The sequence below is a fragment of the Suncus etruscus genome, chromosome 8 (genome assembly GCF_024139225.1).
Source record: "Suncus etruscus isolate mSunEtr1 chromosome 8, mSunEtr1.pri.cur, whole genome shotgun sequence".
NCBI classification, from domain to species: domain Eukaryota; kingdom Metazoa; phylum Chordata; class Mammalia; order Eulipotyphla; family Soricidae; genus Suncus; species Suncus etruscus.
Window position 1 is genome coordinate 117,807,122 of NC_064855.1, and position 26,187 is coordinate 117,833,308.

Here is a 26,187-nt window from a genome sequence, read left to right on the forward strand (position 1 = left end):
TGTCTGGGGCTCGGGGTCCCGCGCCGGCAGCTATCCGGCTTCATCATGGGGGTGCAGGGCCTCTGGAAGCTGCTGGAGTGCTCGGGGCGGCCGGTGAACCCCGAGACGCTGGAGGGGAAGATCCTGGCTGTGGGTATCCTTGCCTGGGGGTGCCTCGGGCTCCCCCTTTTTCCTCTTCCCACTTCCACTCCCGGGGAGCTAGCAGGAGCAGTGGTCCAAGCAGGAGTCCGGGAGGACTTCAAGATCTTGTCTGCAAGTCTTCCCAGCATCACCCCATCCCTCCCCTATCAGGAGGGGGGATCAGGTTGGGGGCTCGGTGGACCCCAAAACTCCCTCCCTGGCCTTGCTCCTGGACATGCTTGGTAGGAGACAGGGAGGGGTCAGTTCTGCGGCCCGCCCCCACCAGGTAGTCAGATTGAAAACATTTTGAAAAAAGATCTAGGTACCTTGGTTATCTACTTGCTTTTTTTTTTAAATTATCACCCCACTCTTGGTTATTTTTTTGAGGAGGACGCTCCTAGGCCCAAATCCTAAATAGATTTCACATTCTATAAAGGCAAAGTCTTTGTCCTCTCCGCCCCCCTATAGAATGACCTTCCAAGGGAGGTTTTTTTGGGGGTGGTTTTTGGTGCCTGGTTTGCTAGTGTTCTCTATCTTCCCCATCATCAAAAGCACGTGGCTACTTTTTCTTTTTGAAGTCTCTTTATCCGTTGATTTAAAAAGCAAGCCAACAAAAAATCAAATCTGAGTGTGGGTGCTGCTCCATTCGCTGCTTGCAGGCAGCTTGGTGCCTGGGCTACTCATAATCTGCAAAGCTTCTGGGATTCTTCTAGGGATTCTGGGCCCCTCTGGAGCTCAGAAGCTTGGCCTGGGTGGCTGGGTGGGAAATGCCAGAGCGAGAGTCCATGCTTGCGGAGAAAGGGGACGTTGAGAAGACCAGCGTTTTTTGTTGCTGTTACTTTTTTTTTTTTTTTTTTTGGTTTTTGGGTCACACTCCGCGGCGCTCTGGGATTCCTCCTGGCTCTGCGCTCAGAAATCGCTCCTGGCAGGCTCCGAGAAGCATATGGGATGCCGGGATTCGAACCACCGTCCTTCTGCATGCAAGGCTACGCCCTGTCACTTCTGAAGCTTGCCGTCAATGGGATTCCCACGCGAGTCAATTTCCCAGTGAAATTGACCTGAAATTAACACTCGCAAGTTCTAGCGGCGGGGGGCGCCCTCTGGTGGCCGCTGCTGTCCTAGCGTCCTGTGTGCAAAGTACCTTCCTCGCTGTGTTAGCTCTTGGCCCCTATTAGGCTTTTTTTTGAGTCTAATTCATGGCTTGTTCTCGACGTAACATTTTATTTAAATTTTTCATGGATATTTGAATTCAAATATCTGAAACTTTTTTTGGTTGCTCTTTGTTTATTAAATAAATAAATGAAAAACCCAACCTGTTGCTATACTAGTTTCATGATTCACACATGGATCTGTAAAATAAATTGTTTGGTTTAAGTGTCCTGTTTGTTTATCTAGCTCAGAAGTTTGACTATGGTGATACAATTTAAGTCTTGCATTTAGATTTTGTTTTTAAGGACAGGCTAGTGTGGCCCCCCCCATATTGTATTTGTTTATTTATTTTTGTTTTTTTGGGTCACACTCGGTGGCCCTCAGGGGTAACTCCTGGCTCTGCACTCAGAAGTCACTCCTGGCAGGCTCGGGGTTCATATGGGATGCTGGGGATCGAACCTGGGTTCGTCCTGGAATGGACATGTATGTGCAAGGCAAATGCCTTACTGCTGTGCTATCACTTTGGCCCCTTGTATTTTTTTTTTTAAAGAAAATTTAAAACCTATTAAGATAACTTAAGAAAAAAAAACATAGATTACTTGAAATCACAGCAGTACAGAATAAACTCCTAGTAGTTCGGTTTCTGAAAACCTAGACTTTTGTGTTATGATATATTATGAGTTATTTTTTTTGGGGGGGGACACATTCAGTGGTGCTCAGGGCTTACTCTTAGCTCTGCACTTAAGAATCACTCTTGGTGGGAAAAACTCCCTCTCCCTCTCTACTTCCCTTTCTCCTTCCTCTCTCTCTCTCCTTTCCCTCTCTTCCTCTCCCTCTTCTTCTCCCTCTCTCTCCTCCTCCCTATCCTTCTCCCTTTCTCACTCCCTCTCTTCCTCCCTCTCTTTCCCCCTCCCCTTCTCCCTCCCTGTCCCTCTCCTCCCCTTTCCTCTCTCTCCTCCCTCTCTCTCCCTCTCCCTGTCATTCTTTTCTCTCTCTCCCTCTCCCTCCTTCTCCCTCTCTGTCTTCTTTCCTCTCCTCCCTCTTCCTCCCTCTCCCTCTTACTCCTTTCTTCTTCCCCCTTCTCCCTCTCCCCCCCTGTCCCCCCTCTCCCTCATACTCCCTCTGTCTCCCCCTCTCACTCCCTGTCTTCCCCCCTCTCTCTAAAAAAAAAAAAAAGAAAAAAAAGATAAGAAAAAAAAAAGAATCACTCTTGGCAATGCTCAGGGGACCATAAGGGATGCTGGAGATTGAAGGCACGTTGATCATGTACAAGACAAGTACCCATCCTCTGGGTTATCATTCCAGTCCAAAATGTAGTTATTTGTGTGCTTGCTTCAGAAGCACACATACCAAAATTGGAACGATTCAGAGAAGATTAGCATGGCCCTTGCGCAGGGATGACGCCCCAAATGAAGTTATTTACATTATTTTGTAACCTGCCTTATATCCTTTCATATTTCATAACGATCTTCTTTATTACCACATATGCTTCTTCATTTTTTATTTCCAAGGAACTCCTTGGTTTTCCAGCAAACCAATCTATCATATTTAGTTTAAATTCAAGAATTTTTTGGAAAACTTAAGTGGTTATATTTTAATCATATACAGACACTCTTAGAGATAATTCCTTGCAACTTCCTACGGAAAATGTTTGGAAGTGGAATTCTTTGGTCAAGTAGGAAGCAAGGTTTTCAGTTTTGTGTTTTTGTTGCTGCTACAGATTGTGCTGTTACTTGTGCTCAGGAAAGGTTGTGCTGATTGGCTAAAATTCTGAAAGAATTGTAAGTGCTGTTATTTTATTTTTTAATTTAATTTATTTTTTTAAATTTTACTTTATTTTATTTTTTGCTTTTTGGGCCACACGCTCTGATGCTCAGGGGTTGATGCTGGCTATGTGCTCAGAAATCACTCCTGGCTTGGGGAACCATATGGGATGCCGGGGATCGAATCCAAGTCCGTCCTGGGTCAGCATCGTGCAAGGCAAATGCCCTACCGCTGTGCTATCACTCCAGCCCCATTTTTAAATTTTTTAAAACTGGATGATTGATTGATTTTTGAGCCACACCTGGCAGTGCTCGGGTTACTCCTGGTTCTGAACTCAAAAATCACCCCCAGATATTCCAGGGGATCATATGGGATGCCAGGAGTCAAACCAGGTTCCTCCCGGATAGGCTGCATGCAAGGCCAATGACTACTACTGTGCTATCTCTCTGGCCCCAATAAGTGCTGTTTTTAAGAAAGGAGCCACTCTTTGCAGCGGGGATGTTAAGGAATGCATCTGCCTTTAGGATTTTATAATTTAGCAGCAGGCTCAGTCAGGTGGGCTGATTTCAGGCATCTTCGTTAGTCCAGCCTTGAAAATGTCCAGCGAGTCATGCCAGATCCTTGGCATCCACATCTGGCTGTGATGGTCCAATTCTTGTCACATTGAGGAGTGAGGACCAGGTGATTCCCCACAGTATTTTTCTTTAACTGCTGATGCAGACATCAGTATTTGGTTAAACCAGGCCCTCAAAGGAGTCCGGGACCGCCATGGCAACTCGGTGGAGAACCCTCATCTCCTCACCTTATTCCATCGGCTCTGCAAGCTGCTGTTTTTCCGAATCCGTCCGATTTTTGTCTTCGACGGGGACGCCCCTTTGCTGAAGAAACAGACCCTGGTAAGAGCCCCTGAGCCTTTCTCTGCACTCTCAGGATGAAGTAAAAGACAGACTAAAACCACATTCCCCTTAGAAGTTGGAGAAGCCGAGGGCTGGAGTGGTGGCACAGTGGTAGGGCATTTGTATTGTAAGCAGCTGACCCAGGATGGATGCAAGTTTGATCCCCGGCATCACATATGATCCTCCTGTGCCAGGAGTGATTTCTGAGCACAGAGCCAGGAGTAATTTCATTTTCATTTTCTCTTACTTGGGTATCTCTTAGCAGTTAATTATATACCTTTCAGGCTTCCTTCTGATATTTTATTGAATGTTGGTTTCAAATGATTTACTTATTATTTATTTATTCACTTATTTATTTATTTGTGTTTTGGGCAACACTCAGAGGCACTTGGGTTACTCCTGGCTCTGCACTCAGGCATCCTTCTGGCAGGCTCGGGGGATCATATGTGATACCGAGGATCGAACTCGGGTCTGCCTTGTGTGAGGCAAATGTTCTGCTTACTTTATTATTGCTCTGGCCCCTCAAATTATTTTCTTTATTTAAAGTAAAAACCTTCATTCGTCATGAGTATATTACTGACTTTTGAGACTATATCAGTAACGTAAAATTTTTCTATCATGGGAAATGTCTGCTTGATTATATATTGCTTTTTTGTCTTCTTATGGACATAAAAGGACATTTTTAAAGAAAGTGTAAGGAAAAATAAAATCCCTAGTTTTCCATACATGTTGTGTAACAGCCGGGAGTGCCTAGAAACTGGGTATCCTTTACGAGGAGACCCCAGAGAACATTCGCCACCAGAGGGAAAATACTCAAACAGTTGTTGACCGAAGATTCAGACAAACCCAGTTCTCTGGGGAGAAAAAAACCCACAGAGATGCTTTTAATACACGAGTACCCAGAAATAAAAGCCCGCCCCTTTCCTTTTCCCAGGCCAAGAGAAGGCAGAGGAAGGAATTAGCCACCAGCGATGCCAAGAAAACCAGAGACAAGCTGCTGAAGACGTTCCTGAAGAGACAAGCCCTCAAAACCACACTGAAAAGCAAAAGGCAAGAGAGGGAACTGGAGCAGTAGCACAGCGGTAGGGCTTTTACCTTTCATGCAGCCAGCCTGGGATGGACTTGGGTTCAATCCCCAGCATCCCATATAGTCTCCCGAGCCTGCTAGGAGCAATTTCTGAGCGCAGAGCCAGGAGTTACCCCTGAGCACCACCAGGTGTGGCCCCCAAAAAACAAAAGGCAAGATGGGCCGTGACCTAAGCTCACATCTGAGTTTGAAGACAGCTTATTGTGGTGTGGATGGTTCTGGAGTCACCTCCCCCCATCTCCCCAACTTTTAACTCTTCAAGAAGAGACAGGAGGGAGGCAAGCACAGACCATGCTCCCTCTGTGCTCGAGGCAGCCCTAGCACCAGCCCACCCCATCGGTACAACCTACCAACCACATCCTTGTTGGGTTAATTGCCTCTGTGTGGGCCCAGCTTGGCAGCAAAGCTCCCAAGGGCCATGGAAAGTGTAGGGGCCTGAGAGAGCCACGCATCAGGGCAGTGCTAATCTGTTGCCTACTTTACGTGGCTCCTGTGTGTGGCTTTGATTCACGTGGCTCTTGAGGGCCACTCCACTTTCCGTGGTTCTTCTTGGTCCTCCCACTTCTTGTGACTTTCCTGGGCCCCCTATTTTCCATGGCTCTCCCAGGTCCTCCACTTTCTGTGGCTCTCTGGGGCCTCCCACTTTCTGTGGACCTTGATAGTTTTGCTGCCATGGCTGGGCCCATACTGAGTCAGTCCCCCCACCCCCCCAGGAGCCAGTCCAGACTCCCCCTTTCCCCCAAGACTCTCTCCAAGCCTCCCCAAGAGCCAGCTTGCCCCAGAAGTGAGCCTGCACTCCTCCTTTCCCCTCCACCCAGAGATACCTATGTTTTAACCGTGAGCATTGCTGGGTGTGGGCCCCCAAAAAACAAAAGCAAGAGGGAAGTCTGGCTCTGACGAATCCTCTGGGGTGTGGGGAGCACATGCCAGGAAAGCTGCAGTGACTCTGGCCTCAGCTTCTGTCCCCTGCTCACTGCCTGGGTGTGTGTTGGTTCCAGGGATGACCCGCTGCCCAGCCTCACCACAGTGAACCGCCAGGACGACATCTATGCTTTGCCTCCTTTGCAACAAGACATGAAAAACAGGTAAAGGTGCAGGAATTGGTGGGTGCGGGACGACCCCCTGGGGACCCACTCCTACCTTCTCTCCATCCCCTGGAGCGTGGGTCACAGATTCAGCGTTTTCTCCTTTAACTGCTCTGGGCCTTTCAGTGGTTTGTGCAAAGGGCCAGTGATGGGTCGGTCAGTCTCCGTCGGTTTGTTTTTCACTCAATTGTTTCTTTTGCTGCCTCCTCATGAGTAAGTGAATTTTGTTCGTTTTCCTCATTTGCTTCACCTGCACTTCTCCTCATTGTCCGGGCCAGTGTGGTGTCCCCCACGGCCCTCAGGAGGTCCCCACTAGTGGCTGGCTAGGTTACGTGTCATCTTCATGGCTGGTAAATGGCACCTCTTCAGCCTCACTGTGGGCTCTGCATGTGAGTCAGCAGCGCCTCAGTGACCAAGTGTCTGTCCCATTGTTTCGCTGTCCCCCGCCTCCATTTCCCAGAGATCCCAGAATGTCCCAAGTCGCTTTGGAATCCCTCTTGCCCTCTTGCTCTTCTGGCCACTGTGTCTGCTCCACAATCCTCTGCCCCTTTTTCTAGAAACCCCCTCTCCCAGCTCTGCCTCACAGGAGGGAATCTGTGGAAATCTGCCTGGATGCCGTCTCCTTCTTCTTGCAGCTCATCCTTGCACCCCATTTCTGTAGGAGACAGCCTATGCTCTGATCACAGGGAACTCCAGAGCTTTCAGAACCCCAGGTTGAGCTAATCTATCTTGAGGACACCCTGCTTTCACACCCAGACCACACTCTCTGCTTTCCCTGATCCCCGAACCCTGTCTTCCCTAAACACAGAGCACACAGCCTGTTTGAACCCCCTCTCACATCCTACCCAATGGGGCTGACAGGGTCCACCCTCTATCCTCCCTAAATATAAATATCCATTTCCCACCTACAATAAACCGATTCCTCTCCCTTATTGCTTCTTTGTACATGTTCTACTTGCCCAGGATTGACCTCAGTAGTATCATTTACAACCAGGGTGCAGAGTGCAGTGACCAGCCCCCCACCCCCAGCACCCACTCTTCCTCTATGCTTTTGAAGGAGCCATTTAGGACCTTCCTGCTACCTATGCTTCCCTTCTGGGCATGGCTAGAAACCTGAGAACTCTGTGGCTTTGCTATGTTTTTTGCAAGGAGACTTTAAATCATCTATTTCATAAATGGGTGCTTGGCTTTTAGCTCTGAAGAAGAAGATGAAAAAGAATGGCAAGAAAGAATGAGTCAGAAGCAAGCGTTACAGGTATGTAAGTCATTGATTTGTTTTTGTGTTTCTCTTGGGGCCAAACCCAGTGGTATCCAGGGCTTACTTCTGGCTATGCATTCAGGAATCACTCCTGGCGAGGTTCAGGGGATCCTATAGGATGCTGGGGATGGAACCTGGGGTTGGCTATGGGCAAGGCAAGTGCCCTCTCTACTTTCCTGTCACTATGGCTCTTTAAGTAATTTTTTTGGGGGGAGTTTGAGAGAGGCCAAACCGGCAGCTCTCAGGGGTTACTCCTGGCTCTGTGCTCAGAAATTGCTCCTGGCAGGCTCAGGGGACCCAATGGGATGCCGGGGATCAAACCCGCGTCGGCTGCATGCAAGGTAAAAACACCCTTCTCTCTGTGCTATCACTCCAGCCCCCAAGTAATTCTTGAATTCAGGATGTATTTTCTTTTAATTCAAAATGGATAGCAGGAAAATGAATTGTTTTAGTGAGAGAGTTATGATCTAATGAACTTCCCTGATGGAAGTAGGCATGTTCTTACTTGATATGTGGTCTGTGCATCTTATGAGCATGTATGGAATATATACATGCATAAGCACGTAAGTTTCCTGTTCTGCTTATCTCAGCCTACCAAATAAGCTATTTTTCTATCACAACAACCAACTAGTTAATAGCAATACTAACTTGTGGATAAATTAAACTATGCCGGACAGGGAGACGTCTCTGCCAGTAAGGTGCTTGCCTTCATATGCACTGGACCTGGGTTTGATTCCTGGTGATGCATAATGTGCCCTGAGCCCCACCAGGAGTGACCTGATGAGAGCCAGGAGTAACCCCTGAGCACCGCCAGATGTGGCTCAAAAACCAAACGAACCTTTTTTCAGTTCTCATTTACAATTGAACTTAGTATGGTGGATGAAAAGCAAAGCACAAAGCTAATCCAAGAGCATTACTGGTATTGGCAAAGTCTTCTTGCCTTTCTGAGAGAAGGGGCCTTTTCTGATGTGTTCTTCCCATGTTCCTTGTGCTGGCATGTTGAGAGGTGCCTGCTTTCTTTCTTTTTTTTTTTGTATGTCTGTTTTTTGTTTGTTTTTGGGACACACCGGTGATGTTCAGGGGTTACTCCTGGCTATGCGTTCAGAAATCGCCCCTGGCTTGGGGGACCATCTGGAACATCAGGAGATAGAACCGCGGTCCATCCTAGGCTAGCGTGGGCAAGGAAAATGACCTACTGCTTGTGCCACGGCTCCTGTCCCTGTTTGTTTGTTTTGAATGAATGAGTGAATGTCTTCATTTTCTTCTTTGTTCATTTAGCTGCCTGTTATGGATTCTGTGAGGTCCTGTGTGTGTGTTTTATCAGCCCAAATAATATCTGCCACATTCATTGGACAAACTAGTTTGCCTGGAGCCTAGAGATGGTCTTATGTCAGGAAACTTTAGGGGTAGGTTCTCCTTGTATTTAGGCCAAGGCTTTTCCTTTCCATGTCCCTCATATTTTGGTGGGCCTATGCAAACAATAATTGCCACTCTAACACTGTTTTTACTGTGCTCCTTTGACTCTAATCTTTAAGAAAAACAACCCACTTAAACTTTGAGGTTAACTTGAACTAATATGCATGTGCATGGAAATGTAAAAAAGTACTTTGCCTTCAATGTTTAAGGAGTTAAATAGGGGCCGGGCGGTGGCGCTCGAGGTAAGGTGCCTGCCTTACCTGCGCTAGCCTAGGAGACGGACCGCGGTTCTATCCCCCGGCGTCCCATATGGTCCCCCAAGCCAGGAGCGACTTCTGAGCGCATAGCCAGGAGTAACCCCTGAGCGTCACCGGGTGTGGCCCAAAAAAAACCAAAAAAAAAAAAAAAAAAAAAAAAAAAGGAGTTAAATAAGTTTTATGGCTTTAGATTGCTTTGCGTGCTGCTAAGAAATATTATGTATTACAATCTGGGGTTTTGTGGGACAGAGGAATTGTACATGGGTTCTGTTTTATTTTTCTTAATGTTCTTTGGCTGAAAGTTCAAAGTTCAGATATCAGCAAGGGGATTTCTGAGAATTCTGTTTATGGGTGATTGTCCTTCCACTGTAACTTTACCTTGTCCTCTTTCTTTGCATCTTTTCTTTTCTTTTTTTTTTTTTTTTTTGGCTTTTTGGCCTCATCCGGTGGTGCTCAGGGGTTACTCCTGGCTGTCTGCTCAGAAATAGCTCCTGGCAGGCACGGGGGACCATATGGGACACCGGGATTTGAACCAACCACCTTTGGTCCTGGATCGACTGCTTGCAAGGCAAACTCCGCTGTGCTATCTCTCCGGGCTCTCTTTGCATCTTTGTTCTCATAATTAAAAATAAAAATTAAAAAAAATATCTGCCACATTCAACTTTTATTTATTTTTATTTTTTTATTATTTTGGTTCTTGGGCCACACCTGATGATGCTCGGGGCTGCTCCTAGCTCTGCGCTCAGAAATTGCTCCTGGCTTGGGGAAGCATATGGATGCTGGGGATCGAATCAGGTCTGTCATGGGTTGGCTGTGTGCATGGCAAATGCCCTACTGCTGTGCTCACTCCAGCCCCAATATCCAGCTTTTAAAGTTCATGGTGATCCATTATCCCCATGACAGGAAGAATTCTTCCACAATCCTCATTCAATTGATGTGGAGTCTGAAGACTTTGCCAGCCTGCCCCTGGAAGTCAAGCACGAAATTTTGACTGACATGAAGGAGTTCACCAAGCGGAGAAGGACTTTGTTCGAGGCCATGCCTGAGGTGAGAGGCACGCTAAGTGGCTGAGTTTAGTTAGAAACGCAAGAGGAGAAAGTTCCAGTAGGTGCAAGGGAAGATTAGAAGCATTTCCTCTCCTTTGCTAATAAACAGCAGCTGTGCATTCTTCTAGAGTGCATCAAAAATGTCTTATCTTAGGGACTGGAGCTATAGCACAGCTGGGAGGGTGTTTGCCTTGCATGAGGCTGACTAGAGTTTGAGCCCTGGCATCCCATATGATCCCCTAAGCCTGCCTGCTAGGAGTGATTTCCTGAGAGCTGTTGGGTGTGACTCAAAAAAAACAAAACAAAACAAAAAACAAACAAATAAGGGCTGGAGAGTAGCATGGAGGTAAGGCATTTGCCTTGCATGCAGAAGGCTAGTGGTTCGAGTCCTGACATTCCATATGGTCCACCATGCCTGTCAGGAGTGATTTCTGAGCATAGAGCCAGGAGTAACCCCTGAGCGCAGCCGGGTGTGACCCCAAAATAAAAAACCCAAACAAATAAAAAAGGAAGTGTCTTATCTTGTCAGAAGTCTCTATTTTTGGGAGGTGATGGGACCTCACTGGGTTGCTCGGGTAGAGGGGCTGCCAGGGCTCTCCAACAATGATCAATCATGAATATCTCCAGACATTCTGTGACCTTGGGGAGATATGACATCTGTCCCTCCAGGTGGGAAATCAGATGGACAGATGCCAAGAAAAATATTCAAACGTGTGCCTTCCCCAGGAAAGACTTGCTAAACACTCGTTGTTACGAGCTGTGACTTACGAGTGATTATGTTTTCTCCTTACTGGCAGTGACTGTGCCCAGATACATTCCTGGCACCCCTGCATCTAGGGCACTGCCTTTGCTGAGCCTGAGCCGGAATGTCTCGGGCATGACATGCATTGAATGCCCACTGGAAGGAATGCCACTGGCTTGGCAGGATTGCAGGCCCACTGTGAGCATTGTCGTAAATCACTAGGCCATAAACAGTACCTGACTTCATTTCTCTTGTTGGACTACTTTCTGTTTTAAAGGCTGTTCTTTTATTTATCTATTTATTTTTAAAGCTTTATCTATTAATTGTTTGGTTGTTGGGCCACACCCAGCGATGCTCAGGGTTTACTCTTGGCTCTGCACTCAGAAATCACCCCTGGCAGGCTGGGGGACCACATGGGATGCTGGGAATCGAACCGGGTCCCTCCTGGGTTGGCCACATGCAAGGCAAACACCCTACCACTGTGCTCTTTCTCCGGCCCCTAAAGGCTGTTCTTTTAAAAGGCGACTCTTCAGTTTTCTTCTTCGTGTGTTCACATTTTTATTTTATAATTTCAAGACAGCAATAGCGGGAGGGGAAAAAAGACCATCTGCATTGTCTTTGTCTCTGGTTGGGGAGACGGCCGGGAGAGCAGGGGACGAGGGTCCCTCTGCATGATAGAAAACGCACCTTGTTTGTTCTTTGGTTCAGGAGTCCAACGACTTCTCCCGGTATCAGCTCCAAGGCCTGCTGAAGAAGAACTTCCTGAACCAGCACATCGAAAACGTACAGAAAGAGATGAACCAGCGGCACTCGGGGCAGATCCAGAAGCAGTATGAGGATGAAGGCGGCTTCGTCAAGGAGGTGGAGACCCGCCGAGTGGTCTCCGAGGATACCTCGCATTACATCCTCATAAAAGGTGGCGGCTTTACCCCCCAGCTGTGCCAGGGAGAAGTGACTCGGGGGGAGTCAAGCACAGGCCATGGATCCGGGGATGTCCCTGAGTCATCCCCAGAACCATGTGGGTCCCCCAGCATCAAAAGTTGTAGCACTTGTAAAAAAGGAAAGATGAGTTAGCACAGTAGAGAGGCCGTTTGCCTTGTAAGTGACCCACCCAGGTTCGACCCCAGGCATCCCATATGGTCCTCTTAGCTGAGTGTTTTTTTTGTGTGTGTTATTGTTTTTGGGGTATACCCAGTGGGGCTCAGGAGTTACTTCTGGCTCAAAAATTGCTCCTGGAAGGCTCTGGAGGACCATATGGGATGCTGTAAATCTAATCTGGGTTGACTGTGTACAAGGCAAATGCCCTACCCACCCAGAGCTTTCGCTCTGGCCTCACCAGGAGTTATTTGTAACCCCTGAGTACCTCTGGGTGGGCCCAAAAACATAAACCAAAAAAAAAAAAAAAAAAAAAAGTAAAACCAAGTAGAGAAGATGTGTCATGTTTCAGTGATGATGATGATGATGATATTGTTTTTGGGCCACACCCAGTGGTACTCAGGGGCTACTCCTGGCTCTGCACTTAGGAATTGCTCCTGGTGGTGCTCAGGGATGCTGAGAATTGAACCCAAGCCAGCTGCCTGCGAGGCAGATACCCTCCCTGCTGTGCTATCACTCAGGCCCCTTCTGTTTGAATTCTGTAACCCAGTCCTGGTTAATGATTTGATTTTATTGTCATGAACTTCTCATGCTTCTTATCAGAACAGATAGAACAGGGACTTCAGGATTTAGTATCTTTGCGGGTGACCCACACCCAGAGGCACTGCTCAGGGGTTACTCCTGGCTCTGTTCTCAGAATCACTCCTGGCGGGCTCAGGGGACTGTATGGGATGCCGGGGATTGAGTAAGTACCTTACCAGCTGTATCATTCTGGCCTAGGATGGGGGTTGATGCTAGCCCAGATAGTGTGAGTGAAGCCCCATTTCTGCCTGAATAATTGTTTCTAGCTCGATCCTAGACCCAGAAAATATGGGACTAGGTGCTCTCCTGGTCCCCGAGAACTGCTGGGGGGTTTCTCCCAGTGCCCCAAGCTTATGGCCCACCCCAGGACAGTCTCTGCATCTCTCCCACAGGCATCCAGGCCAAGCAGGAGGAGGCCCCTGATGCCGTCCCAGCATCCAGTGGGCTGTCCAGTGCAGGTCCCAGGTCACAGCCGGACTCTCGCCCTCCGTCCCCGAGGACCCTGCGGGCTCTGCAAGCAGCAGTGTTGGGGAGCAGCTCAGAAGAGGAGCAGGAGGAGCGGCGGGTGCAGCAGAACGGTGCCATCTCCCCGGCCACCCTCCGAGCCATCCAGAGAGCCCTGGACGAAGACGATGAGGACCAGGAAGACCAGCACAGGGGCCCGGGCCCATCCAGGAAGGGAGCACTTGGAGCGGCTGCCCCACCGCCTAGGCTGTGTGCAGGGGATGCAGCTGCAGACGGTGCCCCAGGGCCACGGCCCCCCTGCCACCACTTGGTGGAGAGCCCCGGCCCTGTCATGGGGGACAGTGACAGTGATGGTGGTGAGAAAGGGCCTAGTGGGCTGCTTTGCTCCAGCCTCGCGGAGAGCACTGAGCCTACGCGGGAGGAAGAAGCGTGGACACCGGCTGTGGCCAGCATTCAGGACACCCATGAGTGTGGACAGGCCTTGTCCCCTATACCCCAGGTCCCCCCTGGCCCTGTGACGGGGAGCCAGGGGGGTGGAGAGGCAGCTGCTGTGGGTCGGTGCGAGATTCCTACCCTGATGGTTGGAGCCCCCAGCCCAGAGGCCACCAGACCTGCAGCTCTCGCCTCGGACATGGGCAAGACCAGCGTGCAGGGATCACCCAGTGGGCAGAGCACAGGCAGTGTGCAGGGAGCATCTGATGTGGAGGGAGCACTGGGTGTTCAGGGAACATCCAATATGGAGAGAGCAGGGAGCATGCCTGGAGCACCAGACGTGCAGGAAATATCTGGCGTGCAGGGAGCACTGGGCATCCAGGAAGCATCAAATGTTCAGGGAACACCTGGCATGCAGAGAGCAGACAGCACACAGGGAGCACTGGGATTGCAGGGAGCACTGGGTGTTCAGGGAGTACCAGATGTGCAAGGAACACCCAGTGTTCAGAGAGCAGACAGTTTGCAGGGAGCACCAGGATTGCAGGGAACACTCAGCGTGCAGGGAGCACCCTTCTCCCCTTTTGAGGCAGCACACAATTCCGGTTCCTCCACCATCCCTGCGTCCGCACTCCAGCTGGGGACACTGGACTCCACCGATGATGATTTCCTGGATGGCCAGAGCAAAGCAGACTCCGCAGACAGTGACTCCGATGGTAGGTGCCACTGCTCTCGCTGGCCAGGAGCCATCTGCAGAGCAGATTGGGGGGGGGGGTCATCACCCCAAAGCCTCGAGCCCCAAGTTGGGCAAGAGCTAGAGGCCCAGGAACAGTCACTGTCCCCTGGACACAGCCAGGACTTGAGACTCTGCCTTGCTTTTTATTGGTGGAGTTTTGTTTGTATTTGCTTTGGGGCCACGCCCTGCAGAATTCAGAGGTTCCTCCTAGCTCTGGGGTCTGGGGTCATCCTGATGGTGCATGGGGGACCATGTGGGATGCCATGAATTGAACCTGGGTCAGTCCCAGGCAGGGCAGGCTGGGTAGAGACCCATTGAGCTATCTCTCTGGCTCCTCTCTGTCTTTTCTTTCTCTTTTTTTATTTTTTTGGTTTTTGGGCCACACCTGATGATGCTCAGGGGTTACTTCTGGCTATGCTCTCAGAAATCGCTCCTGACTTGGGGGGCCATATGGGACACTGGGGGATTGAACCGCAGTCTGTCCTAGTTAGCTGCATGCAAGGCAAACACCCTACCACTTGTGCCACTGCTCTGGCCCCCTTTCTGTCTTTTCTAACTCATTGGTCCACATCTAGCATTCTCTTGCCTCTGCCCTATCAGCTTTGATCTTAGTCTGGAGAAGAACCCAGCTCCCAGCACCTTCACCTAGTACTTCTCAGCTTCTCCCCCCTGTCTGACCCTTCCCAGCTCCACTGACACTCTGGAGTCCTGGGGGTCATTGGAGAACAATCTCCATAGGTGGGACTGAGCCCCAGGTTTGACCTTCCCTCTGGAGGGAAGGAAGAGACTAGAATAGAAAGATTTTAGCAAATAAAACCTGTTCATTGAGTGGGAAATGAACAACCACTTATCTAAGTCTAGATAGGATTCTTTCTTTTTTTTTTTTTTTGGTTTTTGGGCCACACCCGGCATTGCTCAGGGGTTACTCCTGGCTGTCTGCTCAGAAATAGCTCCTGGCAGGCATGGGGACCATATGGGACACCGGGATTCGAACCAACCACCTTTGGTCCTGGATTGGCTGCTTGCAAGGCAAACACCACTGTGCTATCTCTCCAGGCCCGATAGGATTCTTTCAACTCAGTCATGTCTAGTCTTTGTTTTTAGGGAACCATGGAAACACAGCCAGCTTTAGAGACATCCCCAGGATGATTAACATTAAAGGAAAAAACATGCCTGACATGGGGGCCATGGTAACATGACACTCCTAGGCAAATTTTGGTTCCTAAAGTCAAAGATGGTACTGGATGATATGATTTGAAAAGGTGAATTGGAAGACATGGTTCCAAATATAATTTACTGCACCATGTTTTTTTTTTTTTGGTTTTTGGGCCACACCTGGCGGCACTCAGGGATTACTCCGGCAGACTCGGGGAACCAGATGGGATGCCAAGGATTGAACTCGAGTTTGTCTTGGATTGGCTGCTTGCAAGTCAAATGCCCTACTGCCGTGCCATCGCTCTTGCCCAGCACCATGCTTTTCTATTATACATATATTTTCAGTGAAATACACTCTTCAGGGTTCCTTTGTGGAGCTCTCAATTTTGGGATTTTATACTTCCCTTGTTGATAAAGTGACTTATTTCTCCACAGGAAGTTTCATTGAAGTGCAGAGTGTGGCTAATAACGAGGAGCTTCAAGCTGAGCTAGACGAAACTTCCAGACCTCTCTCTGGACAAGAGGATGAGGAGCCTGGCGAAACAGAGAGCAGGGAAGGTTCTGTGGACTCTGAGGGTCTCCCCCAAGACAGCTCTGAAAGCCAGGCCTCGGACCAGGAGCCACCCGATCAGACTGAGAGAGATGCACACGATTCACCCAATGAATGGGAAGACATTGATCTGGTACGGTGACATTTTCATGCACGGCTCAAAAGTCCTGGTCAGTGGTAAGGAGTCACCAGAGAAAGATGTATGACCCACTGCTTTCTGCATCTTCCTGACCTGGCTGGCAGGTCCCCTGAATGTAGGTTATTGTCCCCGGTTATCCCCACTTTTTTTTGGTTTTTGGGCCACACCCGTTTGATGCTCAGGGGTTACTCCTGGCTATGCGCTCAGAAGTCGCTCCTGGCTTGGGGGGCCATATGGGATGCCGGGGGATCGAACCGCGGTCCATCCTAGGCTAGCGCAGGCAAGGCAGACACCTTACCTCTAGCGCCACCGCCCGGCCCCTGTTATCCCCACTTTTATGTGGTTCAGTGAGGGTGCTTGCATGATATTACAGACTTGTCAGAAAACCAGGTGGCGGGGCTGGAGAGATAGCACAGTGGTGTTTGCCTTGCAAGCAGCTGATCCAGGACCTAACGTGGTTGTATCAAATCCCGGTGTCCCATATGGTCCCCCGAGCCTGCCAGGAGCTATTTCTGAGCAGATAGCCAGGAGTAACCCCTGAGCGCTGCCGGGTGTGGCCCCAAACCAAAAACCAAAAAAAAAAAACCCCAAAAAACCTGGTGGCAAGTTTACTAAAGAGAACAAGCCAAAGAGTGGTTAACTACAGACTAGATGCTGGTGGTAAGGGTTGGAGCTACAAATAGCTGACCGTTTGATCCTCAGAACTCTATGGGCCCAGGAGTGACTCCTGACCACGATTGGGTGTGGACCCCTAACGAAACAAAATACAAAATGCAGTGATCTTCCTTAACAGATGGCCTTAGGGGCCGGAGAACCAGCCCCGCTTGCCTCAAACACAGCCAGGACTTGCCTCCAAATCAGCCAAAATAAGAATGACAAAATCCCTGTGTTGCATTATTCGAATAAACATCTAGAGATGACATTTTACAGGAGGAACTGGAAACCCTCGAGAACAGCCTGTTAGCCCAGCAGAACTCCCTGAAAGCTCAGAAGCAGCAGCAGGAACGCATGGCTGCCACAGTGACGGGCCAGATGTTCCTGGAGAGCCAGGTGGGTGGATGCCTGCAGTCTGATCCCCCAGGTCCCTGTGGTAATACTGGTAAAAGCAGGAGGTCCCTATGCTGTCCTGCATGTCCTGCAAAGGGCCAAGCTGCAGCTCTGCTCCCCCTGCTGGTGAAGGGGGGTAGTGCACTGCTGAAGAGCTCCTGGCTTGTCTGTGATTCTGCTCCCCCTGTTGGTGGAAGAGGGGTAGTGCACTGCTGTAGAGCTCCTGGGGTGTCTGTGACTATGCCTTCTCTGCTGGTGGAGGTGGGGTAGTGCACCGCTGCAGAGCTCTTGGCCTGTCTGTGATTCTGCTCCCCCTGCTGGTGGAGGTGGGGTAGTGCACTACTGTAGAGCTCCAGGTGTGTCTGTGATTCTGCTCCCTCTGCTGGTGGAGGCAGGGTAGTGCACCGCTGCAGAGCTCCTGGCGTGTCTGTGATTTTGCTCCCCCTGCTGGTGGAGGTGGGGTAGTACACTGCTGCAGAACTGGTTTCTCTGTGACTCTGCTCCCCTCTGCTGGTGAAGGTGGGGTAGTGCACTGCTGCAGAGCTCCTGATGTGTCTATGATTCTGCCCCCCCTGCTGGTGGAGGCGGAGTAGTGCACCGCTGCAGAGCTTCTGGTGTGTAACTATGCTCCCCCTGCTGGTGAAGGCGGGGTAGTGCACTGCTGCAGAGCTCCTGATGTGTCTGTGATTCTGCTCCCCCTCCTGGTGTAGGTGGGGTATTGCAGCGCTGCAGAGCTCCTGGTGTGTCTGTGATTCTGCTCCCCCTCCTGGTGTAGGCAGGGTATTGCAGCGCTGCAAAGCTCCTGGTGTGTCTGTGATTCTGCTCCCCCTGCTGTTGATGTTGGGGTAGTGCACTGCTGCAGAGCTCCTGTGTATCTCTGACTATGCTCCCTCTGCTGGCGATGGCGGTGTAATGCATTGCTGCAGAACTCCTGGTGTTTCTGACACTACTACCCCTATTGGTGAAGGAGGGTTTTGCACTACTGCCAAGCTCATGGCCTGTCTTGGGTTCTTCAGGAACTGTTACGCCTCTTTGGGGTCCCCTACATTGAGGCCCCCATGGAGGCAGAGGCTCAGTGTGCCCTCTTGGATCTCACCGACCAGACTTCTGGAACCATCACTGATGACAGCGATATCTGGCTGTTTGGGGCCCGGCACGTCTACAAAAACTTCTTCAATAAAAACAAGTTTGTGGAATATTACCAGTACGTGGACTTTCACAACCAGTTAGGTAAGGCTTGAAGGGCATGATCACTTCTTGCAACTCACCTTTTTTATTTTGCAAGGATCTCGCTTACCTGATGCTTAAAAGGATAGTTCAGTGCATGCATTCATAGAAGTGCCTTTTTTTTTTTTTTAGCATAGAGGAACAAGATTTGCAGAGTAAAATCAGGAAGTTAAAATTTATTTGGAGCAATAGTACAGTGAAGAAGGCATTTGCTGCCTTTCATGTGCCTGGCCTGAGCTTGAGACCCACCTCCCCAGGAGTGATCCCTGACTGTAGAGCCAGGAGTCAGTTTTGAGCACCTAAAGACCTTGTGTTTCCTGCATTTAATTCCTGGGCCAGGTCAGACCCAGGTTATTTGAGACATCCAGAATGAATACAGGTGGCAGCTAATGGAGGCTGGTGGGTGCCTCCTGTTTGGGACCCCCTGGCCTGTCCTGGTCATGTCTTCTGTATTTATTTCTTTATTTTGGTTTTGGGGCCACACTCAGTGATACTCAGGGATTACTCCTCACTATGCACTCAGAAATCGCTTCTAGCTTGGGGACCATATGGGACATAGGGGATCAAATTCAGGTCTGTCCTGGGTCAGCCACGTGCCAGGCAAAGGCCCTACTGCTGTGCTATTGCTCCGGCCCCCTTCTGCCTTTATTTTGTTAGGGAAACTAAGGTTGAGGGTATCAGCTATGCCTGCAGAGATGAACAAACTGATCGCAAGTGATCAGTGAGGGAGTGGGAACTCGGAGGAATGGGAATGAGAATCCTATCAAGTGTTCTTTTGTCTAAGGGCTGGTCAGGAAAGTCTTCAAATGGGTCCACATTGGGGCCAGGTCTGGATAGAGCAAAGAGGGCCACTGAGTTATCACCCTGGTCGGTACGTGTTGGGAGATGAATCGCTAGAAGAATATGTACAGATTTTTCACTCCTCTAGGCTTAGACCGGAGCAAACTGATCAACTTAGCTTATTTGCTGGGAAGTGACTATACAGAAGGAATCCCAAGTGTGGGCTGTGTTACAGCCATGGAGATTCTCAACGAGTTCCCTGGACAAGGCCTGGAACCTCTGCTGAAGTTCTCGTAAGTTCTGGGGAAATCGTACAGCCAGGAGGGCATTTGCCTCATGCAAGGCAAGCATCTTCTCTGCTGTGCCCTTGCTCTGGCCCTGTGTTCGCAGTGGCAAGAGTTTTGACTGCCTTTAGTAGAAGATAATACTCCCCCCCACATACACACACTGTTCCCCACATGGCAGGGACACAGCTCTGTGGTTCTCCGTGTTTCTGTTTCCCTCCTTCCAGGCAGGGCTGGGCTTGGAGAGGCCCTGGTGCCACTCTGCGCACTGGGCTGGCCATCAGTGTTGGGGGTGCGGTGTTGAGGACCACCAGACCACCACCTTGGGCCACTTGGAACCCTCCCAGGCTACACCCGCTGGAGCTCAGGAAGTCTAGAGTAGGGGCCATGGAGATTGCACAGCAATGGGGCGTTTGCCTTGCATGCGGCCAACCTGGGAGGGACCCGGTTCAGTTCCCTGCATCCCTGCCAGGGTGATTTCTGAGTGCAGAGCCAGGCGTGACACCTGGCGCATCTGAGTGTGGCCTTAAAAATCAATCAATCAGTCAGTCAGTCAGTCAATCAATCAATCAATCTATAAAGTTAAAAAAAAAAAAAGGAAGTCCTAGAGAAGCAGGGCTCAGACCTGGGCTGGATTGGCTTGTGTGCAGTCATTGGCGTGTCTGTGCCCTGAGCTCTCTTCTGCTTCCCCTGCCCCTTCTGTGTCTCTTTCAGCTTTATCACTTGTTGTCACCACTCCTTTGTGTGTCCCGAAGATCACAGCTGATACCCCCAAAGGGACAGACACCCGCCCCCTTCCCTGGGAAGCTCTGGGTTGTGTCGACCTGAAAAGGTTCTCAGGCCAGCCCCGGCCATACTGAGGGTCCTGAGTTTAGGCTTCATTCTGAGGTTCAAGGCACTGTCTGTGTTGTCAGGATTTGAACTGGAACCAACCTCCTGCCAGGAAAAGGGGGAGGGCCCCCAACTGCAGGATGCTCTGCTGACCTTGCAATTACTCTTCTGAGCAGCAGGTGGCGTTCCTGCACTAGTCAGGCCAAGACCAGCTGCACCTTCAAATGTGGAATTTGTTCCAGACACAATTTGGGGATCTGGACAAAGTGGGATGTGAGATTTGAGGCTCCTTCTTATTGTTTCGAAGCAACATTATGTTTGCAACTTAATGGCATTAGTTTCTCCAAATTTGATAAAATGATTTTTTTCTGCTTACATGTTTGACATATTTTTTCCCAGCCTGACTCCAGAGGTGCCCTGACTGTCTACATATATTGGGGGGTTGGGGCCCACTCAAAGGACTCACCTGGCAAATTCTGCTGATCACCTGGCAAGAGAGACAGGACCAGGGGGCCCATGGACCCTCCATTTGGGCGTCTTCACTGGCATGGCTTCTTTGCTGTAGGCCTAGTCGGCTGCTTACAGATCTGAGACGCAAACCCTGGGAGCAGCTCAGGGGCTGGTCCTTGGGCCCGTTCATTGGCCGTCAGGCTTCACGCTGATCATGGAGGCCTTGAGACATGAGGAAAATGCACTTCTGGGCTGTTATTTATTTGTTTGTTCTGGAAGTGCCACATCCTGTGGTGCTCAGGGCTGACTCCTGGCTCTGCACTCAGGAATCATTCTTAGCAGTGCTAAGGGGGAACCCTAGGAGATGCTGGGAATCGAACCGTGTGGGCTGGCCACACGTGCAAGGCAAGTGCCCGCCACACTGTGCTCTGTCTCTCCAACTGCATGCTATTATTTAGAACAAACCAGGCATTAAATAATAGCTGTTCCTGGCTGATTCTTATTTTACATGTCTTCCATGTTAGGTTTATTCCCCTCTTATATGTGTGTATTTAATTTTTTTTTTTTTTTGGTTTTTGGGTTACACCCGGCAGCACTCAGGGGTTTCTCCTGGCTCTATGCTGAGAAATCGCCCCTGCAGGCACGGGGGACCATATAGGATGCCAGGATTTGAACCACTGCCCTTCTGCATGAAAGGCAAACACTTTACTTCCATGCTATCTCTCCGGCCCCATGTGTATATTTAATTTAAACACCATTTTGTTTATTATTTTTTTTGTTTGTTTTGTTTTTGTTTTGGGGCCACACCTGGTGGCATGCAGGGGTTATTCCTGGCTCTGCACTCAGAATTCATTCCTGACAGGCTCAGTGAACCATATGGGATGCTGGGGGACAAACCCAGGTTTGATCCTGGGTCTGCCTTGTGCATGGCATATTGCCTACCTCTGGCTCCATTTTGTTTATATTTTTTAATCCAAAATTGAGATTAGATTTGAGAGAGAGAGAGAGAATTAGCTCTGGCCTTTTGGAAACGTAGCACATTCTTGGCATTTCTACGCTTGGTCCAGTAGATGCGGGTCCTTCCTTAGTTTGGGTCTGGGTTGGATTTTGGGGTCTCATTCAGCTGCAATGCAGGTTCACCCTGTCTGGTTAGGGGGACCATCTCTGGTACCCAGGATGGAATCTGGGTTTCCTGTGTGCAGAACAAGCTACCTCCCCACTGTCATCTCTCCCGGGCCTCCTTCATTGCTCTGATCTGGTTGAGAGCCGAGGTGACTTGCAGGGATGGGGGTACCCCGTGTCACCCCATCCCTGGACCTGGGTGAGTCCCAGCCCGGTCAGCATGGAGGGAACATCCAGGCCCCTGTCACCCCCAGCTCCTCCAACCTGCACCCTTCCTTCCCCGCAGCACATGGTGGCGTGAAGCCCAGCAGAGCCGGAAGGTGCGGCCTGACCCCCGCGACACCAAGGTGAAGAGCAAGCTGCGGGGCCTGCAGCTGTCCCCCGGCTTCCCTGACCCTGCTGTGGCCGCCGCCTACCTGCGGCCCGTGGTGGACGAGGCCCGAGGCTCCTTCCTCTGGGGTAGCCCCGACCTGGACCGGCTCAGGGAGTATCCTGCCCATTGTGTGTGTGTGTGTGTGTGTGTGTGTGTGTGTGTGTTGTGTGTGTATGATGTTTGTTTAGAGTAGTGAAGGGGGACCGGCTCAGGGAGTATCCTGCCCATTGTGTGTGTGTGTGTGTGTGTGTTGTGTGTGTATGATGTTTGTTTAGAGTAGTGAAGGGGGACCCCCCCCCAGCCTACCTGCGGCCCGTGGTGGACGAGGCTCGAGGCTCCTTCCTCTGGGGTAGCCCCGACCTGGACCGGCTCAGGGAGTATCCTACCCATTGTGTGTGTGTGTGTGTGTGTGTGTGTTGTGTGTGTATGATGTTTGTTTAGAGTAGTGAAGGGGGACCGGCTCAGGGAGTATCCTGCCCATTGTGTGTGTGTGTTGTGTGTGTGTGTGTGTTGTGTGTGTATGATGTTTGTTTAGAGTAGTGAAGGGGGACCCCCCCCCCCAGCCTGACTCAGGCTCCCATTTATGCTCTGCTTTTTAAAGGTTAATTATAGATTTGATTTTTGAGTTTTGATTCCCTTTTTCTTCCTCTTTTCTTTGCCTTCCTTCTTTCCTTTCCACTTTCTTCCTTTCTTCATTTTCTTTTTCTTTTTCTTCCTTTGTCTCTTTTGTTTTATTTTTCTTTCTTCCTCTTTCTTTTTTCTTTTCCTTTTTCTTCCTTTTATTTCATTTATTCTTTTCTTTCTTCCTTTTCCTCCTTGCTTTATCTTTTTCTTTCATTTTTCTTTTTCTTTTTTCCTTCCTTTTCTCTTGATTTTTCTTTTCCTCTTTTATTCTTTTTCTTCCTTTTACTTTCTTCCTTTCTATCCCTTCTTTTTCTTTTTTCTTTCTTTTCTTCTTTTTCTTTCCCTCTTTTATTCCTTTCCCTTCCTTTCCTTTCCCCTTTTCTTCCTTCCCTTCCCTCCCCTCCCTTCTTTCCCCTCTCCTCCCCTCTCCTCTCCTCTCCTCTCCTCTCCTCCCCTCTCCTCTCCTCTCCTCCCCTCCCCTCCCTTTCTCTCCCCTCCCCTCCCCTCCCCTCTCCTCCCCTCCCCTCTCCTCTCCTCTCCTTTCCTTTCCTTCATATGGGGCCATATCTGGTGGTGCTCAGGGCTTACTTCTGCCTCTGCACTCAAGAATACTCATGGCATTGCTGGGGGACCATATGGATTGTTGGGGATTGAGCCCAGATCTCCCCGTGTAAGGCTAAACCCTCCCCCCGTACTATCTCTCCAATCCCTATTTATCTAATTTCTGATATGAATTTCTGTTAATTTTTGGTTATTGTTAATTTGGTTATTGTTAATTTTTGATTATTTAGATATTTAGAAGTTTGCAATAGAAATGACCAAGCTATATATATAATATATATCTATGTGATATATATAGTAGTTAAAACTTTTTTAAACTTTGAGGCTTTTGTTGTTATTTTCTTTGGTTCTGGGACCACCCTGGTGGTGCTCAGGGCTTACTCCTGTCTGCACTCAGGGAATCACACCTCCCAGTGCTCAGGGCACCATATGGGATGCTGAGGATCAAATCTGGGCCTGCTGCATACAAGACAAGCGCCCTCCCTGCTGTACCATCTCTCTGGCCCCTAAATTTTTTTTTCATAATCCCAAGTCTTTGATCTCCGAAAGTAAGTGAGTGGGACTCTGGGCTCTTGTTTTTTTCAGTTTGTCCCTTGCCCGAGGTCTCCAGACCCTCAGACCATGAGCCTTAACTGCCCGCATGTTCTGTCAGCGCTACTTCGGCTGGAGCCATGCCAAGACGAATGAGTCCCTGTCCCCGGTGCTGAAGCAGCTGAATAGGCAGCAGGTGAGGGGCTGGGGGGACGTAGGGTGGGCTGGGCCTGGCCAGGAGCCTCAAGGTTCACAGGGTGTAAATGCGGTGATGGTGAGGGGGAGAAGGCGAGGACAGGGGAGTCCACACTGGCCAGTGTGTGGTTGTTGCTTTTTGTTTGTTTCTTGTTTCTTTTGGGCCATACCTGGTGATGCTCAAGGGTTCCTCCTGGTTATGTGCTCAGAAATTGCCCCTGGCTTAGGGGCGCATGCAAGGCACACGGCCTACCATATGTGCCACCGCTCTGGTCCCAGCTGGCCAGTGTTTTTATTCCTTGTCACCTCTGGACCAGACTTAGGTGTCCTTTGAGTTATTGTAACATGGGGGGGGGGAACATCTGGACTCACTGCATGTTGAGTGGCTTATGACTACGTGGGTCAACTGCTGCTTCTTTCCACTTTTTAATTTAGTTTATTAAAAATGAAAAAAAAAGGAGCTGAAGTAATAGTACAATGAGGGGGGGGTCCACACAATGCAGGAGGTGCTTTTCTTGCATGTGGCTGACCTGGTTTGATCTCTTGCATCCCATATGGTTCCCTGAACACCACCAGGAGTAATTTCTGAGCACAGAGCCAAAGGTAACCCCTGAGTACCCCTAGGTACTGAGTACTACTGGGTGTGGCTCTGCAGTGCCTTAGCCGCTATGCTATTTCTCTGGCTCAAATATGATAAATTTTTACCAGTTGAACATTTTTTCGTTTTTTATTTTTGGGTTGCACCCAGCTGTGCTCAGGTGCCAGGGTTCAAACCCAGATTGGCCATGTGCAGGGCTAGTGCCCTCTACTGAGCTATCACTACAACCCTGAGTGTAGTCATTGTTAATTCAGTGTGGTAAATATATTCCCACCATGTAACCTTGCCCTCCCGGCCCCCAAGTGTTCTGTTCCCAGGAAGCATGTGCCCAGGCCTTGCACCCCCAGGGTCCTATCTATATCTGCCCATGCTTGGTACTCACTGACATAGGCTTCAGCTGGTGGCTGTTGGGACCCGGCCTCCCTTAACCACCCGGCTCTGGAAAAGGTTTCTCAGGAGGGCAGGGGCTGGGTGGAGGCTGCCTCCGAGCAGCCCTCCAGTCTGAGACACCAAATTTTCTGAGGGCGCCAAATGCTTGCTGACCCAAGAGGTGTGGGTAGAGGGCTGAGAAGATTATATAGAGACAGAAAAAGAGACAGGCAGACAGAAAAGAGAGAGAGGCAAAAACTGAGACAGAAAAGATGGAGAGAGAGGCAGAGAAAGAGACAGACAGGGACACAGATATAGAGACAAAAGAGAGGAGAGACAGAGACAAAAGACAGGGGCCAAGAAGACAGTGACAGCGAAAGCGGGAGAGAAAGAGAATCCAGGGAGGAGAACTTAATAGCCTCCAAAAGTCTCTGCTGTGTACACTGTATGTATGTCCTTTGCCCAATCCCACCTGCAGTGTGTGCGTGTCATTTCTCATAGACACAGCTTCGGATCGATTCCTTCCTGCGCCTGGCTCAGCATGACCGCCTGGAAGCGAAGGGCCTGAGGAGCCAGAGGCTGAACCGGGCTGTGACGTGCCTGCTGCGGAAGGAGCGGGAGGAGGCTGAGGCTGGGACTGGAGAATCAGCCCCCAGGAACCCCATAAAGCGAAGCCCAACGGGAGGCGAGGCCCCCGGCCCCAAGCGCGCACGTGGTGGGTTCCTGGGACAAGCCCGCATGTCAGCACCCCTGGACCAGGACATGTGCCAGCCTGCTGGGCTAGACACACCCAGGACGCAGCTGCAGAGCTCGGGTGATACCCAGAAACCTCCTGCTCGGCCCCCCAGGAGCTCAAGCAGCTCTAGTGAGGAGGAGCCTGAGCAGGTGGAGCAGAGCCTGGTGACAGCCAGATCTGTGTTCAGGGCCCAGAGAAGGGGAAGAGGAAGAGGAAGAGGAAGAGGGAGGAAGAAAGCCCGGGTTTAAGCTCTGCTTCTGGAGGGCAAGACTGCACTTAGAACCACCTTTGGGATATCTCCTGGTTCATTGCTCAGGGATGACTCCTGGCTTAGTGCTCAGGGATATCTCCTGGCTCAGCACTCAGAGATCAGACCCAGAACAGTACTTTGGGACAACTCCTGATTCTGAGCTCAGAGATCACACCTGCAATGGTGCTCAGGGATCACTTTTGGCTCAGTGCTCAGGATTGCGCTTGGCACAGTGCTT

At 50.0% G+C, this 26,187-nt stretch overlaps 1 protein-coding gene and 1 non-coding gene across 2 annotated transcripts; both read left to right on the forward strand.

Moving 5' to 3' along the window:
• Positions 1-25,986, forward strand: ERCC5 (ERCC excision repair 5, endonuclease). Its single transcript, XM_049778527.1, is given in 15 exon segments — positions 1-133; positions 3,754-3,929; positions 4,864-4,979; positions 6,015-6,101; positions 7,296-7,356; positions 9,936-10,079; positions 11,529-11,736; positions 12,890-14,107; positions 15,718-15,965; positions 16,902-17,021; positions 18,035-18,248; positions 19,174-19,318; positions 21,999-22,199; positions 23,889-23,997; positions 25,465-25,986. Coding segments are annotated over 15 exon segments (3,618 nt in total). The 5' UTR covers positions 1-45; the 3' UTR covers positions 25,948-25,986.
• On the forward strand, positions 2,595-2,701 carry LOC126017098 (U6 spliceosomal RNA). The gene has a single exon (XR_007498771.1). It is a non-coding gene; the product is annotated as a U6 spliceosomal RNA (small nuclear RNA).
• Positions 25,987-26,187: the final 201 nt, after the last annotated feature.